The sequence below is a fragment of the Rhamphochromis longiceps genome, linkage group LG17 (genome assembly GCF_057381845.1).
Source record: "Rhamphochromis longiceps isolate RC_006_pf linkage group LG17, R_longiceps_female_GT1.1, whole genome shotgun sequence".
Taxonomy (NCBI): domain Eukaryota; kingdom Metazoa; phylum Chordata; class Actinopteri; order Cichliformes; family Cichlidae; genus Rhamphochromis; species Rhamphochromis longiceps.
In genome coordinates this window covers 40033324-40046880 of record NC_140573.1, presented here as the reverse complement: position 1 = coordinate 40046880, position 13557 = coordinate 40033324, and the positions used below count along the sequence as shown (strand labels likewise).

The 13557-nt window shown below is 40.9% G+C and overlaps 1 protein-coding gene across 2 annotated transcripts in view; it reads left to right on the top strand.

Annotated features, from left to right (window-relative positions):
- Positions 1 to 89: 89 nt before the first annotated feature.
- The window catches only part of etv6 (ETS variant transcription factor 6), a 29142-nt gene continuing 15674 nt past the window's right edge, over positions 90 to 13557 (top strand). The window contains exons 1-2 of one of the 2 annotated variants that reach the window (XM_085387491.1): positions 90 to 420; positions 4129 to 4255. In XM_085387491.1, coding sequence (XP_085243617.1) covers positions 391 to 420; positions 4129 to 4255 — 157 coding nt within the window. In that variant the 5' untranslated portion in view covers positions 90 to 390. Of the gene's footprint in view, positions 421 to 4125; positions 4256 to 13557 lie in introns of both variants that reach the window. The other variant, XM_085387490.1, reaches the window with a different exon arrangement.

The window sequence follows — 13557 nt, the reverse complement described above, 5'->3', positions numbered from 1 at the left end:
ACACGTCCAGATCAATGAGAGAGAGAGAGTGAGAGAAAGCGAGAGAGAGAGAGAGTGGTGTCCGCCGAGCTCTCTCTCTCTTCGGTCTCGCTCTTCCAGGAAGGGATTATTAACCAGCGCGCTGCCGACATGTGAAGGGAAAACACACGCAGACAAAAGAAGTTTTCACGCCGACGACCACGCTATGGACCCGGCCAGCAAATAAAGGAAGGAGGAGGAAGAAAAAAAAGGAAAAGAAGCGGGCTACATGAAAAAAACAACTTCTCCCACAAACACAAGCCGAGCAGTCGGGCTGCCGCTCGCGCTGCAGCTGTGCGGGTTTCTATAAGAAAGGAAAGAAGATAAAGAACAGCGCGCGACGGAAAAGTGGAGAGAAGTTGACTGGAGATAATGTCTGAATCCTCCTCCGCTGCGAACAAGGTAACACCGTCCGCTCACCCTCCCCTTTTAACGCGCTCCCTCGTTTGTCTTCAGGAGACAATTTCAACTGTTTGGTTTGAGTCTCCGCTGCGTGTGATAGAGCCGCCAGGGTTGTATCACCTCCCGCAGACTGCTGTACAGCGCCATTCAGTTTGTTTTGCTAGTCATCTGTTGCTCGCGGCTCCACGCTCTGAGTTCGCCTCCACTCTGCTCATGATTGGAAGAAGTCGTGACTGTGTGACTTACCGACGACCCCCCCCCCCCCCCCCCAAAAAAAAGTAAGCAGAGATCGGGGGGCGAACGAGTTGCAACCTGCATGTATCTGTAGCATCAGTAAAAAAAAAAAAGCTTTCCCCCCTTTAACTATATGAGCTGAAGGTGGGTGTTAGGACTGCATCTGAAGCAGGATTTAATGGATAAGCAAACGCTTGTTCTAGAGCTGAACTGAACTATTCATCTAAAGACAGTGTACGGTGGAGGGGGAATGGTTGATTTTTCCTCCCTTTTTCAACGACGAGGAATTAATCAAAAACAGATACATAAAAAAGGCAAAGGCTGCATTAGAGGTGCATGCATCATTATGCAACATGATTCAATGCAAATAAATGTTTTTTCTGATAGCAACTGTTTGCAGGCAAATGCAGGCATTTAATAAAGTGCACCAGTTGTGACATTTTAGACAGATACAGATACCAATACCGATATTTTATATATTTATTGAAAAAGTGTTTTTTATTCCCTGGGATAAGAAGAGACATATTTATAAAAAGCGACTTATATGTCTTAAAGGCCTTCGCACAAATTTGGAACAGTTATTTTATCGACAAACACACAGCTAGCTAACTGCAAACAACAAACCGATACTGATGCTAGGCCAGTGTTTACTCTGTTTTTGTTTGTGTGTTTTGTGTTGTTTTTATTTATCCTTTTTAAAAGGATATAAAATTAAAGGAATAAAATTATTGTCTGAAAAAATTAGATACCAACCGAATTATCTGTTGGCCTATACTGGGCTAAGTTAGCTATTTGCTGGTCTATTGGAATTCGCATTAAAAGCAGCTGATTTAAAAGAAAAATTGAAGCTGTGTCCGCACTGGAAGTGATTTGCTTATTGCGCATAGCTTTAAAGCTGGCGTTTGGTTACTTGTGGACATTCCAGGCTCCAGTTTTCTAGGTAAGCGTTTAATGCATTCACTACCAGGTTATAAGTCACTCGTGGTATTCTGTGTTCTCACTGATGGTTACTTTTACTGGTCGCCTAAAAGTTGAGCTTATATTCATTCTGCACTTTGAATACCCACAGCTTGTACACAGCTTAAAGATGAGAAACGTGTTGTGAGTGTTGACATTTCGTAGTGTGACCTCTAGAGGGCACACTGCATTTTTAAAAATCTTTAAATCGCCAAATATCGCTATTGATTCAAAAGAAATAAGGGAACTATAAAGACTTTGGCTAAATGTCTGACGACAGCATAATAATGTAAAACTGATAATAAAAGTAAATATCATTGACTGCCATCAGTTTTGGTGAATGCGGCCAATATCAGCTGATATATCAGTGCGTCTCTAATATTTTGGCTTTTGTAGCCGGTGGTCATACTAGGTGTAAACAGCTTAAACCCACTTTGTGCTTTCCAAGAGCATGTTGTGATCTGTGTGATCCATCGATTAATCATTAATGAAGATGATACACGGTTGCAGCATGAAGACAAGGAGACAATATTGATCAGCAGAGACTGAATGCTAAAAATAGCTGATTAACCTGCAACAATTTTTTGATCCGATTATTGTTTTTGTCACACTAAAACTGGCTTTGTGCTTTTATTTTTGGACATTAGTCAAAAATCCAAGTCTATCACTGTAACTGGGACATGTAATAATAGAAATATTATTTGAGGTGCCAAGGTCAGACTGAAATAGCTCAAAGCAATGCGCACTGTCCAGTAACTGAAAACGAAAAACAATGTTTTGTTTGTGAGGGATGTCTGCTCATTACTGAGTCTGATGTCAGGGCACGATTGCTGAGGAATGATCAGAACTTCCCTCTGAGAACTTTTACCGTCAGAGCGAGAGAGGACGACTCCCCCTCACCTTCGGCTCTGTCGCAAATCACTTTCCGTTGGTCCCAGAGGTCGCGTTTTCACAGACTCAGGCAAAGCTGTGTGAAGACGCAGGCAGCTGAATTTTTAGACAGCTGAATGTCAAGAGAAAGGCCTTCTGCCTCTGAGACGAGGAAATAGAAGACTGGAAGATTATTGCTGGGGTTCCACAGGAAATTCCTGGTACATGTAGTTGTTGTGCAGGTCTCGAAGTAGCTGGGTGGTGACAACAGGTTGGAAGGTGAAACGGCAAGAAAAACAAAAACAAAAAAAAAACTAACTAAAAAAAAAACCCTGAGCTTCATTTCCTCAAGAAACCAAGGTGGAATCATGCTTTGCAGGAAAGGAAACCAGTCAACAGAAAATTACAGTTAACTGGAAAACCTCATACTTTTAGCCTGCGTTCGATGCACGCCATAAACAGTAGCAGGGCTGAGTGTCTTAAAACGTCAGAGCATCGTGGAGAATACAGCTGCTTTAACCGTTTAATGTTGCACAGTGGTATTAATACAATCAAAGCAGTGTGATTTACAGAGTTCAAACCTTGTAGATTTCTCATAAAAATGCACAAAATCTTTACATTCAAGCAGCAGAAACCAGTGAAAAACTCCCATTGTTGCCTGACTATTGACTGAGAAATTCTTAGGCGATAGTTCATGTTATTCAGATCTTTGAAAGTCTCACCTATGTACTGACTAACCATGAAAAGGATTTTTGTGTTGAAAGGAAATAAGACATCATTTTGTTATTATGTCATTTTAAAGCTTTTGCAAACCACAGTGAACCATCTGAAAGAAAACAAAGCAAATACACAGAATTTGCTTGCACGTCCATACAAGGACGCTGACTAACAATTGTGTTAATTATGTCCTGATTATTATCTAAAGATATTTATGTGTAGAGTGTCTAAATTCCCAGAAATCACTGAAAAGGATTGTTTCCTTGCAAACAGCGAAAACTCCAAATGCATGATGTTAAAGTCATGCATTTCAACATAACTTTATTGCTCTACCGTGTTGATATGATTCATTCTTTTCTAGATTAGTCCAGCAATGAAAGTAATGCTCGCATTTTGACTCATGAAGTAAAAATGAAAACCAGAAATGCTGTTTATACTGGACAATTTCAAGATGATGCTTTTAAAATCCAAAAAGCTGTCATTGTTCAAATGTGTGCCATTTTTAACTGTTTCTGAATCTTTAATCCATGAAAAACCACATAGATTAGTCAGTTTGTCTTTAAACAGAAAACATGATTTCTGATGTAAATCCACTGTGGTCGTTGACAACCAAGAGCAGGAGAGTCTGTGGTCAACATCTTGTCCGTCAGTGTATTGCTTAGTTTAGGACCATAACTCAGTCCAGTGCAACACGTCCTAAAGCATGCATGGCATTCTGGGTATTTGGATGTCCAGAAAGTGACTTCACAGCTCAACTGGCCAGAGCATCAGTTTATCAGGCGCACAGTCTCCTCTGTGTACCGAGGCTAGCCGTTAGTGTGGGTGCACGGCGAGGTGAGGCGAGTCGGCGTGGTGCTGTTTGGGTTCAGGGCCGGTGCATCGCAGAGCTTTGTGAGCCATGCTTTGTGTCTCTGTGTCTATTCATAGCAGGAGAGGAGCTCTTTCAGTCCTTCCACGAACCCGCTGCCAAACTCTACTTCCTCCCCCGTCCATGCTCCCGCCGCGAGGCCAGCCAGCCGAATGGAGGACGAGCCTGCCAGGCTGCCTGCGCACCTGCGTGAGTCACACTCTCTTGCTTACACACACACACACACACACACACACACACACACACACACACAAAAGGATGACCAGTCACTCCCACATGCATCGATCAGCCGGTCATTTGAACAGGACAGATTGATTTTTGTCAGTGTTTTTGGTATCTTGCTCTGGAAATGTTTCCGCTTGGTCCTAAGTGATGATCTGGGAAACCAGATCTGAAGTTGTCCTCATAATTTGTTCAAAAATCCCTTGTCAAGGTGAGCTTTTTTCTCTCTCTCTCTCCTGCTGACACAGTTTTAACTTCTGGAGGTGATGGCATCGGAGAGTTTAGGTCAGCAAGCAGAAGTAATGGACTATCAAAGTGAGGACATGAATAAATAAAAATAGTTAAAACTCATCACATCCAGTCAGGGCAGCACACTCGCTATTATCACTGCATGAGTGCTGAGCTGGTCATGCTGTGTCTCTTAGCTGGGAGGCATTGAAGCAGATCTGGGGTCAGGCTTTTAATAACACATGCTTCCACTGGAGCACAGCTGACTGACCTTCTGCACTGCAATAACAGCTACAGACAATATGGACCAGAGAACATACAATACAAGGAACCATGTTTAAATTAAGTCTGTTCAATACACAAGATCCTTACTTTACATGTTCCCCGATCATTCAATTAGATGATTTCTTAAACATCTTTAAACGCAACATCCAAATAAGTCCTTGGTCACCAAGTGGCTTAAGGATAAAGTGTTTACTAATATGAAAATATTTAGTTATTTAATTATCTTAAAAAACTGTGCACGCTTACAGGTGGCCAATCTACTACTTTAAAATGAGGAGATTAGACATATAAGACATCTCTATAAAGGGATTACAAACCTTTGGTTAGCTAGCTTTATACATGGTATGCTGGATATCAGGAAGTTTTCCTGTGTTAGCAAGTAAGATAAGTAACACTAGCTAACATTATATCACAGGGGGCAGTTAGCCAGCTAGTCTTTCACGTTCAAGTTAGCTTTGTTGCATTTATGCCAATACTTAGCCAACCTCTGAGTTGTACAAGATACACAATGTTCAGTTATTAATAATGATGTTATCATTATTGATTTGGCCGATGCTAGTTCTCCCGCAGTGTATGAGCACGTGTGCAAAAGGTGTCATTCAATAACTTAAAATGAGGTTGTTGAAAGAAAACTTCTGTAACTTAACATAACCATAGAGCTAGCAAAGTTATGTTTCTATACCCTGAAACTTGTTGTGTGTAATGTTGGCAAACTTGCATTTCTTATAATTTTGATTATTGCTAATCAAAATAGGCAGCATAGAAGGTTTTTGGTACCAGAACATTCTGTTTCTGCTTCTGTTTGTATCCAGCAGTATTGATCAGCCGTATCAGAGTGTGCTTTGGCTGCAAAGGCAGAAATGCTAATCTAAAAAAACAGTTTCTTTAATCTGATCATCATTTATCTCATCGTAGAATATAAACAGTTTCTTGTCACAAAATTGTAAGTCTTAGTCTGAATATGAGTTAAACAGTAAGCCCTGAAACACTGGCTGTAGCCCGGGGTCACTGTTAAACACGTGTCCTTCAGAGCAGACTGGGAACGAATCTAAAAAGAATAACTTGGACTACATCATTCGGTTGTAGCAATTAAGCTTCCAGACTGCAAGTATGCAGGATACAGTCCTGAAACTCTAAAGGTGTGTTTCTGAGGTGACGGTGGGTCCGGTTTGAGCCACAGTACTAACATGCTGACAGCCACTGCAGATGGCTCTCGTGGTCTCTGGACACCCTTTATCAGCATTTATCACTGTATCACTGAATGGTGAGGAAAGGTTATTTTGACACAAATAGAAAACGGATATCAGAACATTTTGACATGGACATGTCGTGCAGTATCGTGGATGACTCAGTCACAATTCAAAACAGGAAAAGCAGGATTCTGTTATTTGAAAAAAAGTTTTTCTCTTCAGTTTTTTTCTGATTGTAAGACTTTGCATTTATTGTGATGCTTTAAATGTAAAGTAGACTGAATGTGAACATATTTGTGAGATATGAGTCAGGCGGCTTTTTTGTGGAAGCATTAATTTTTAAAAAATCATTTGGGTGTCTTTCCTTCTCTGTTCGTATCAGTTGAAACCAGTTGAAGAGCTTCCATCTACCTTTCATGGTCAGCATTGACGCAGCCTAGTCTTTCCAGAGCCGTGACGTGAAGGGCAAGGTGAAAGTGACTAGCCGGCTTTAGTTGAACCAGCAAAGGAGAAAGTCTGATGAAATATATTTGGGAACAACTTGGTGAAGCAACTGGGTGACATTCACAGTTTTACTGGACTAGAGTTTGGTTGCATCTGCTCATTCATTGCTTACCCAATCATAGAGGGGGCGGGGTTGGAGCTGTGCCAAGAGATAGGCTAACAGTTCAAAGACTAACCCTGAATTGCTTCATTGGTGCACATGTCAATATTTAACCAGTTAGTTTTTCTCTAGCCGGTGTGAAGTTCAGGACTCTTGGCGGGGCGTTAGGCTGGGTGTCAGGCTGAAGCTGGATGAGATGCACAGGAAATTCCCTCAGCCCACTTCCTCTTTTGTATTGTTGCAGAAAAAGGAAGAACGCTCAACAGGTCCGCATTGGGTTTCCTGTCGAGTAAACTGATGGGTCACTTCACATCCGCAGACATGTGGAAGTCGAACTCTGTTTTAATCAGATGTCAAGCACAGTTGCTCACGCAGACTCAGACATCTGCAGGTCGTCTTTCATTTTTTTCTTCTGCAGTGTTTAGTTTATGTCTGCTGCTAAAGGGGATCCACTCTCCTCTCTCAGACAGCCAGCCACACGTCTTTGTCACGGCTCACAAGGTCTAAAACACCTCTGCTCGTCCTTTCTCTTCCTTGCTATATAAACACACGTGCTGGAAAACAAGTCATCCATTAACCCCCGCACTCAGAGGGAGATTTATTCTGACGGTGGGGGGAGGAGGGGTGAAGAGGGAAGGAAGAGCGAGAAGAAGAAGGAGGAGGAGGAGAGGGGAAAAAAAGACAGAAAGAAAAAGAATGAGGGAGGAAATTGCAGTGTGGGCAGAAATCCGCCTTCTCCATTTCCTGGGGAGGAAGTGGATTAGATCGGGGAGAGTTGCAGCCTGCTCCTCACACTAAAGAATGCTACTAGGCTCAATTTTTAACCCTTTCTGTCAGACATCACTGCAGTACACTGTAAACTCTAACACAGTGTGTTTAAATCGTTACCAAATGCAGTATGTTAAAACATCGTCTATGTCAGTGAATGAATTTTATTCATTATGAAGACATTTTTGGGCCAAAAAACGTCAAGTTGTAACTATATGCTGGCATAATATAAAAAGAAATTTATGTAAAGACACAACACACATCTGGAGTAAAACGAACTAAATAAAGGGATTTAAAAAAAAAAGCAATTAATATTTACTGAAGATGCACTCATGTTTGGATTTTAAAGTCTGCACAACATGTTTAATGACATGTTTTGTGACATCATACAAAGCAGTCAGGTTTAGTTTTGAAATGCTAACAGGTTTGATGTGATAAAATATGTGAATAAGCAGAATTTAAATGTAGAAAATTAAAAACTATGAAAATAAAATATTTGAAAATATTTAAAGTCAAAACACTTTGAAGCTTCCTTCAGTTGGCAGGTTTGACCTAATCATAGCTTGTATATAAAAGATAGATGTGGCTATCATGATGTCATTCCTTGTTATTTGAACCACTACTTTGAAACTTAAATAGTCTTTTTTGCACCCTTGAGTGACCATATATAGATAAAAGCCTGCAGTACTGCTATTATCTAATGCTAGTAAGCTTAATTAGCAAGTCATAGGCTAATTAATGCTAAAAGTCACTCCAATAAATAAATCCACTCATTAAAACTAAAACACAAAGTTTTTGGACCGGCTGCTGGTATTGCACAGCAAGCTGTGTGATATCATATATTTCATTTAAAAGAAGTGAAAGAAGATTACTCATGGAGACAAAAAAACCCTAAATTTTTTATATTAAGCCATAGACATTATTATTATTGAATTATTTACTCTCTTAATTTTGTGTATTTCAATTGGTGCTGTACAAACACTGACTCTTATTTGAAGCCAGTCTCAAGTGACCTTTAGAATAACTGCCATTGAGACAACAGAGCCTTAGTGATACACACACATAGTCTTTGACCAAGCTTAAAGGTGCTTTTCATTGGTTTTCTTGCTGATAATTAGATGGGAAAATCAGACCTCTCATGTCCATCTTTTCAATATACAACTTTAGCTAGGAGCTAATTAGCTTAACTTAACGCTGTAAACACAGGAAAAGTAGTTTGTTTAGATCTCAAAGTTAACAAAATCTATCAGCAACTCTAAACCTCGCTAATCAACACGCTCCATCTTGTTTGTGGTAGTAGCTTCCTGATTTATGCAAAGGTTGCCTGGTAACCACTTGTTGGCAACATGATTTCTGGAAGTTATTATACCCACCTAGCTGCCAATAAAACTCCAACCTGTGTTTTTGCGAACAAGGATGTGACTGAGCTGGTAGGTGTTTTTGTTGCCACGGACAAAATTAAGCTAGCTGTTTCCCCCATATTTCGAGTTTTTATGCTATGTTAAGATAATCTTCTACCTTTAGCTTTGAAAATGCCACACGGACATGAGAATTATACCAGTACAAAGTGTGTGATTCTCAAACCATAAAACCGTTACAATATTCCTTTTGTGGTGTTTGTGAGTTTTTTATTTTATTTTTGAAGACTTTACATACAACAACACATTACGCCTACAGGAGCTGCTTAGATTTTGAAACCCATGCCATGAAGCTCCCAGTGCACATTGTTTGTGCTGATGTTCATTTCAGAGGAAGTTTGGAGCTCTGTAGTTATTTAATTAGCAAAGCATTGACAACTTTTATGCACCATGTGCTTCAGTATCCAGTGACCCAGGTGTATAACTTTGGTCTGGTACCTTATTGCTGTGGTTGCTAAATCCACTATAACGCTGCAGTACCACTTTCACCTGCTCCTGGAATATCTAGGAGGGGAGAAGTTTCATGAACTGACTTGTTACAGCGGGGTATCTTATTACAATGCCATGCTGAAATTCATGACGCACCCTTTCACTAATATTAGTAAAGGCAGATTGATTCGCTAGGTGCTTGATTTTGTACACCTGTGGACAAGGGACTAAAACATCTGGATTTTAAAGATTATGAGGTGTGACCCAATACTTTTACCCATATCGCATATCCTATATAGTGGCATTAGTTATAAGGAAAAAAGTTATATTGTGTACATTTCAAATCTTATCTCTAGTCTTTGCTTTTATGGAAAAAACTGGGTGAATTTGTTTATCAAAAGCCCAGCTAAAGCTTGAATAATTAACAGTGAAGTTATAACATACGAACACAAAGTTCTATGCTTTTTGAGTTGTACTTCCTGGTCTTTGATGTATTTTTCATAATTCTTCCATTCCTGGTGATCTTTGCCGTTGCTCCCTATGTCTATTCCAAATTGTCGTCCAATCAGCATTTGACCAGTGCATAACATCACTGAACAACGCTCAGTACTGCACGGAAACACGTTTGCGTTGGTTGAAACCCTGCTACAGTTTTTCAGTAAATGGTTGAAAGAGACATGCTTTGTTGGAGCATGTGTCAATTAAATGCTTGGACTTTGCTTTGAGAAGACATAAATTGACTCGATTCTTTTTTGGCTTTAAAACAAGCCATTAAAGGAATAATGCAGCAGTATTAGTCTGTCAGTAGACAAATGTGCAGCTTTAAACAGCTAGCGGAGGAGTGCCGTCAACCATCCATGTCCTTTTGTTTTCTTTAGTTTGTGTGAAAGGCAAGACAAGTTGTAAAAGAACACACACACACACACACACACACACACACACACACACACACACACACACATAATGAATCCATGCAGATGCTAACTGATGAACTAAATTTGTTTGGTTTTTAATTCAATCGCAACCCAGGCAGTATTGGCCAACATGGCGCCTACATACTCTGAGAATGACGCAAATGAAGGTCTAGTCACTGAGATAACAGTGAATTATTTAAAGGTCTGTGACACACGCCGATTATTTTTATTTATTTATTTTATTTTTTACAACAAACACTAAATACAAAAGAACTCTGGCTGCGACAGTAGAAATATCTTCCCCGATGATTAAAAAAAACCCTCTATGTCCATGGAAACAAGACTGGCTGGTTTCCTTGGTGTGTGTGTGTGTGTGTGTGTGTGTGTGTGTGTGTGTGTGTGTGTGTGTGTGTGTGTGTGTGTGTGTTCGTGCTCACAGCTGGGTTTGCACTATGCGTGCTTGAAGAGTGGGTGGATGAGTGTGAGTGAATCTTGTGTCTTTGTGCAAAGCTTGCCAGAGGTAGTGTAGGTGTATACTGTGTGTGTGTGTGTGTGTGTGTGTGTGTGAGGGGGGACGTGTGTGTATGACTAAGTGTATGTGTTTGTGTGTGTTACCATGCATGACTGCAATCCCCCACAAGCTTCCTTTGGTCTCTCTCTCACTTTGTGGTATATTACCCATTTTACTGCTGTGGGGAAATTGGTGTCACAAAGTGTGTGTGTGTGTGTGTGTGTGTGTGTCTGCGTGTGCGTGCATGTGTGTTTGGTCTTTCTGAGGGGAAATTTCCTGCCCCTGGAAGCAGCTCTTGTCCTCAGGAATTTCCTGAGTGGGCAGACGGCGCTTCCTGAATAAATGTTGTTGTTGATGGTGTGTGTGTGTGTGTGTGTGTGTGTGTGTGTCTATGTGCGTGTTTTAACTCCTCTCTTTTCTTTTCTGAAAGGGAAACTGTTTTCACATGCCAGCGAGTGAGCTGAGCGCAGCCCCCTGCTCTTCCTGTCTGCGACACACTCCACATGGCGTTTCTAACAAGGCAATGGTGGTGGTGGGCTTTCTTTACTCGAAACATCACGAACACACACGTTTTACACACCGATTGTGTGTTAATCTCAGCTGCAAATAGCCCACGTGACTCGAATGCATTTCCTCTGGATAAATGTCCAGTTAATGAAATTCCTTCCATGTGCTTTTATTAACGCTGTGTTTGGGAGATACTTCCTGCCAAACAGGACGTGATTGGGCTCTTTTGAAATGTTGAGCATGGCCATGACCTATTGACCTTGATGACTTATGATTTTTAAAAGGAAACTTTGCAGAGTTGATATTTAAAAAAGAAGAAGAATTTTTTCGAATACAGACTAGTTTAGCTTATTTCCTTTATTCACCTGGATCCCAATTTTATTATACTGCACCTTAGTGGCATTTCATCCCGTCAGCTCTTCCCTAACAGCTGGCTTGCTGAGCAATGCTGGTTTTTGATACCATTAAGTTCAAGGAGCAGGTTTCTTACTGTCAGAAGAACAATTTTGGAGTCATTTTTGACCCAAAATGTATTCGACCCTTGTATTATTAGCATTTAAGTATTACTAATAGGTGAAAATAGTTAAAATCTTTTACCACATGTGACTAGACTGGGGCAAGGTGTTTATAATAATTTTGTACTTAAACTTAAATTTTGGAACAAAAGTAATGGAAACTGTCGATTAAAAAAAATAAACCAAACAATTCCTGGAACAATTCCAGGGTTTTCTTGGCTCAAAATGTGATTTTGAGGCGTGATTATACACCTACACATGATGGGTCTGCAAAGACTTCTTGCAACTTTTATTGAAAATAACTCCGTCATCTCGTTGCTGTTTGGTCGAAGCCGCAGGGATCCAGCGGAGATGCAGCAAAGTTGTGCAAAAGAGACGCAGGTTTGCGATCCCTGATTCACATGCTTGTTCAGAGAGGGCATATGTCTGTATAGGTTCTCAGTTATCATGGTAGTCTTAATACACTTTTTTTGGAGTTGACATTTCATGTCTCAGCAAAAAGGCTAAGAGGTGAGCTGTCTCCAAAAAACTTCCATTGGCCTTCTTTTCTAGCTCTTAACACTTCAGAGAGGACCTTGTCCCTGGGGTTGAGCAGACTCCAAGGCTACAGTATTGAGTCTTATAATGGCCCCTCATGTAGTGAGTTGGCCCCTATAAACATAACCAGGCTCCTAGAAACTCACCTAGGTAGCAAGGACTACTGTTGGTGAGTCTCTAAGACTATGCAGTGAGTTCATCAGTGGAATGAGAGCCTACTTGGAAAGGCAGCCGTTGCTCGGTTATGTTTGTCACAAAGAAGAAAAGCATGCACACACCTACCAGGGAACACCCGCGTGGACATATATGCACCTTGCTTGAGGACAATAAACGCTTTCCCCCACCTTTGTGTAGTGTTGGCACAGGTTTCCTGCTTTTTGTGTTTTACCAGTACTTACAAAAAAAAAAAAACCCACAGCGGAGGATGGAAGCAGCAATAAACCCTAATGATTCGACAGACTTCAACTGTCACTAAAACTCATTAAGCTTTGCAGTGTGGAAAAAGACAAATTGCTCCAGATTAAATCAGTCAACATTAACGGTCACACAAAATGTAATCTGTGACTGGCCCTGTGTAGTTTGAGCTTTAACCCTCTGTCATTACTGAAACTGCTTTCAGGAGCGACAGGCTTGATGCAAACGACTCTGAGGTTTCACAAATAGACACTGTCTCATTTTAAAAGAAGAAGGTATGCACTTTGCATTAGATATGATGACACGGATAAATCCTGCCCTCCCATTCTCCACATGCAAAGAAGAACAGGAGTAGTGTGCTTACAGGGTGTGTATGTGTTTCAGACAAGCATGAGCCTTTTGATTTAGTTAACAAACGTCTTTGAAGCTCCTGCATTTTCAAAAAAAAAAAGAAAAGAAAAGAAGGGAGAGGGGAGGGAAAAAATTGGCTTCTGAACAAAAGGAAGAGTGGCAGTTGACGCTGAATTCAGGAACTAGCCTACAAGAGCCGGCTTGCTCCTGTGCTTAACAACAAACTATCAAAAACAGGCCGTGCTACTTCCTGGCCATAAAAAGTTTAAGTGTGATTGATGATCTGTTTTATGTTTGTTTTGACTGGATGAAGTCCAGTTTTGCTGGACGGGGACAGGCTTGTGCATGCCGGAGGAGGAAGCAGAGGATGAATATGAGAGGTGGTGGGGGTTGGTTCTCCTGGCTGAAAAGTAAAAGTGTGTGTGTGTGTGTGTGTGTGTGTGTGTGTGTTCGTTTGGAGGTGGATTTTTCCCTGCCGCACCCACCTGACAGGGAATTGATGTACGGTGCAGAAAGTGAGGGGGTGATGCAGTGTGTGTGTGTGTGTGTGTGTGTGTGTGTGTGAGAGAGAGAGAGGAGTAACTGAGAAAACGTGTCA